Source organism: Chaetura pelagica, unplaced genomic scaffold (assembly GCF_000747805.2).
Source record: "Chaetura pelagica isolate M959 unplaced genomic scaffold, ChaPel_1.0 scaffold45, whole genome shotgun sequence".
Taxonomy (NCBI): Eukaryota; Metazoa; Chordata; class Aves; order Apodiformes; family Apodidae; genus Chaetura; species Chaetura pelagica.
Genome location: NW_009953217.1, coordinates 4997095 through 5000775, shown reverse-complemented (window position 1 = coordinate 5000775; position 3681 = coordinate 4997095). Strand labels below are relative to the sequence as shown.

The window sequence follows — 3681 nt, the reverse complement described above, 5'->3', positions numbered from 1 at the left end:
ACAGATCTTGGGACACAGGCCTGGATACTCTTTTGAAGAGCTGTTCTTAACATGGGGTGAAATACATCCAGCCTAATGAAACAGAATAAACAATCTTTGGTGGATGTGTACATTGCCAAAAAGGAAGGCAGTCTGCAGTTCTGTCCAATTGACAGCATGCCCCTTGGGATGCTGCTGTTTCTTAGACGACAGAGCCCAGGCAATTAGCAAGACTCCTAACACATCTCCAAAGATTTCTCTGCATTGTCTTCCCATGACATTTGAGTCTTTGTGGTTTTAGTCACAATGATCAGAAAATAGAAGGGAGACCACTCACAGGCTGCTCATTAGAAATCTCAATTTTTCCTTCTTCCTTTCATGACTGAAATACTGGTGGCACATTTTAGGTTTAAGCAAGTCTTGGCTCATCTGTTATAAACCATCCCCTTCACTTCCTGCCTGAACTGGCTGCCTAGCTCCGTGCTGCCACGTTGCAGAGCAGAAATGGCTGCACTTCACCAAGGAACAGTCAGTCCTGCATGTGTGCAGACGTGCAAATTTGCACATTTTGTTCACACACAGTGTATCTCAGTACTTTGGCATAGCAGGCAAGCCTGTATTTTTCAACAGTGGGACTAGAGAGTCCCAAAATAGCTATGTTAAGCACTAGAGATCTGTGAGAAGTGTCACAGCTGCTATTTAGGTAGGCTGTATATCTATTAAAAGAAGAGCATAATGTAAAAGCAATTGCTCAGCTTAAGAAAAGCTTAAGTTTCGTACCGTTTCTCATGCCATGGCTACTTCCCTGCCAGTGAACAAGTCTCATAAAACCGGAGCATGTCCATTTCTGCAGTAGGATAAGAGTCCTACTCAAGAGAGACATTTTGGGAGGAGATCCCAAGCTCTAGGGCTGGAATTGACTTGATAATGAGCCAGTGGTGACTCCAAGTGGTGAACGCCTGCAAGTGACATCTTGAATTCCCAGTTCCAGCTCAGAAGTGTTTGGCCATTACCACCCCCTCCTCACCTGCAGAGATCTCCTCAGACTTTGGGAAGCAAGTCAGCTCCTGCTATTGTCTCCTGTTGGCACGTGTGTGCCCCCCCCGACCTCATAAAAATGTTGCTGTGCTATGCCTGTTGTGTTTTATGTCTCCCACCTCCTGAATATGAGGGAAGGCTTTTTTTATCAGACTGGCAGTGATTAAACTGCTCACCTGGTTTTATCTTCATGGAAAAAAAGGACTGTGGTGAGTATGTGGTGCCTTGTGGTTGCTGATAGTGTGTGTTGATACTATGTACGTGTGTAGGTATGTGCACAGATGAGCCAAAGGTGACAAGATAAATTGTCTGTACACTACTGACTGCATTTTTTCCTTCTCTCCATCTCTCTAGCAAGCTGACTCAGGACAATAGAATCGAAAGCCCAATTCCTATCCTGCCTCTCCCAACACCAGACACTGAGACAGAGAAGCTGATCAAAATGAAGGATGAGGAGGTGAGACCCATTTCTTCTTGGGCATCCTTGGTGTGAGAGCTGGAATCTGAGGAGATTCTCCAGGATTGCCTCAGAGGCTGTCCTGTGTCTTCCCACTCCTGCCTCTCACCATCATGGGCTCCTGGTGTGGAGGATGGTATGAAAGCTGTGGCTTCAGCTGTCAGAGAAACATGGTTCTATTCCACTGGAAATAGACAAGCCCATGTGCTCAGGCAGCAGTTAATACTCTCTGAGGGCTCCCTTTGTCAGTTTTGAGGGACTGCCCCAGTGCAGGTCACCAGCTCCTGGCCACAGCAGACCCCTTTTGACTCTCTCTTCTCTGTCTCATGCAGTTACGGCGGATGCAAGAGATGCTGCAGAAGATGCAGCAGCAGATGCAGGATCAGTGAGAGGCAGGTACCTGGAGGGCAGAGGGAATCTCCCAGTGACCATCTGAGGCCTGGCAAGAGCTGTGGACGTTTAGAAAAGGTTTCCTGTTGTATAGAGACTTGTGGGCAAGAGCTGTACCCGCTCCCTCTAATTTATTAGCAGCATTGCTGGCTTTGTGGTCAGCTGGATTGTGGAGGAGGCTGTTCACTTAACAGTTTACTGATGTGTGTTTCTTTTTTAATATTTTAATGATTTTTTTTTTTTTTAAGAAAATAACCTGGCAAGTCTCTTAAGGCATCCTAAAAAGAGAGAAAAAGAAAAAAAAATCTCCCTATCCCATGTACTAATCTCTTCATTGGGAATGCTTTGGTATTTTAAGTCTTGGTTTCTCTGGTGTACAAACTTGAAGAGTTTCTGTGTCAATGCACGTAAATGTTTACTCCCAACTGAGGTGCTCCCCGTTCCCCTTCTCTGGGGCCAGCACAAGCATTGTAAAGGCAGCCATACCCTCTTGTGAGTTTGACCTGTGCTGCTCAGCCCTGGCCCTGAGAGCTGGGGCCATGGGTTTCTCTGTGCACTGAACTGCTCAGGGGTCCTGATAGTTCTCTCGTTTCTTGCTTGGAATTTTCTGAGGTTTTATTGTTTAGTTGGTTGGTTTTGATTTTTCTGTCAAGAAACTCCAGGATCTTTGCACTGAGCAGGAAAGGGACTGAGGTCAGTTTGAAGAAAATTACTTCTACTGCTCTCAACTATGTTTTTCTGGCAGAGAGGATGAGTTGTTGACTATTGTCTGCAAGGAGGAGATGATGGGAGTGAACACCTTTCTAGCTATGGTTTCCTCCCATTCCAGGCCAGAGGTGTTGGTAGAGGAACCTCAGGGCCCTGCAGCAGCTGGGTGAGGGTATCAGACTGTTCCCCACACATGTTTAAGCTCTAGTCATCCAGCTGCATTGTGTCTCCAGCATCTGCTCTCTTTCAGAGCACCATGGCAGCTGGAGTGCTTGGCTGGGACTGCTTTGAAGGGTGTAGGAACCCTGGGCAGAGGTTTTCCCTACCCTAGGCTTTCTAGTCCCACAAGTGCATTGCTGGTTTTGAGCTTCTCCTAGGGAAGGGGCAGTTTTTGTAGGCTTGTATCAGTGATCTGCAGGCCACCTGTCTGGGCAGGAGTTGGGTCAGCGTGGCAGGTGCAAGAATGTCACTGTGTGGGGCTGAGCAGACTTGGCACTTGCTCCCCTGCCCTTTCCCTGGGACTCAGCCCTTCTCCCCCCCTCTATTCTCTTTTCCTGTCTCTCAAGCGCTGGGAAGGCTGGTGGATCTGCTGGACAGAGATAAGAGCACTCTCTGGGCAGCAGTTTCTGTCCTGTTCTTAGTTCCTGGATATTTTTAACTTTTGACCAGACAGAGCAGAGCCCCAACACGTGATGTGCCTGACAGGGCAGGCCTCAGCAGCAACACTGCCACACTCACAGGGAATCAGGGCTGTTGGAGGGAGAGACACTTGGCTCTTCCCTTCAACTCCAGGGTGTGCTGCTGTGGGCTGGGCCCTTCTGCTCCTCTGGCTTTTGGCCCAGTTCCTCTGTCCCCTTCCCCCTTTTGTATCTGCTTCTCCATCTCTGACTCTCCCAGGGTTGGAAGCACAGTGTTGGCCAGGAGTAGCCAGGCCTTAAATTCTGTTGTTAATGCTGTGTTGTCTGATTCCCCTGTGGGGCTTCAGAACCCTGATCAGAGCTCACTAGTGGTGAGTATGTTGGCTGGTTCCAGTTACTTACTGTACATAGCCTCTGCTTAGCCAAAACATGGACTGTAGGGGCAGGAGAGAGACCCTGGCACAGTGTGGA

General features: G+C 48.2%; 1 protein-coding gene across 1 annotated transcript in view; it reads left to right on the top strand.

Annotated features, from left to right (window-relative positions):
- Positions 1 to 2149, top strand: part of SEPT5 (septin 5) — an 11617-nt gene extending 9468 nt beyond the window's left edge. The window contains exons 10-11 of the mRNA XM_009997657.1: positions 1372 to 1474; positions 1807 to 2149. Of these exons, the coding sequence (XP_009995959.1) occupies positions 1372 to 1474; positions 1807 to 1863 (160 nt within the window). The 3' untranslated portion in view covers positions 1864 to 2149. The remainder of the gene's footprint in view (positions 1 to 1371; positions 1475 to 1806) is intronic.
- Positions 2150 to 3681: the final 1532 nt, after the last annotated feature.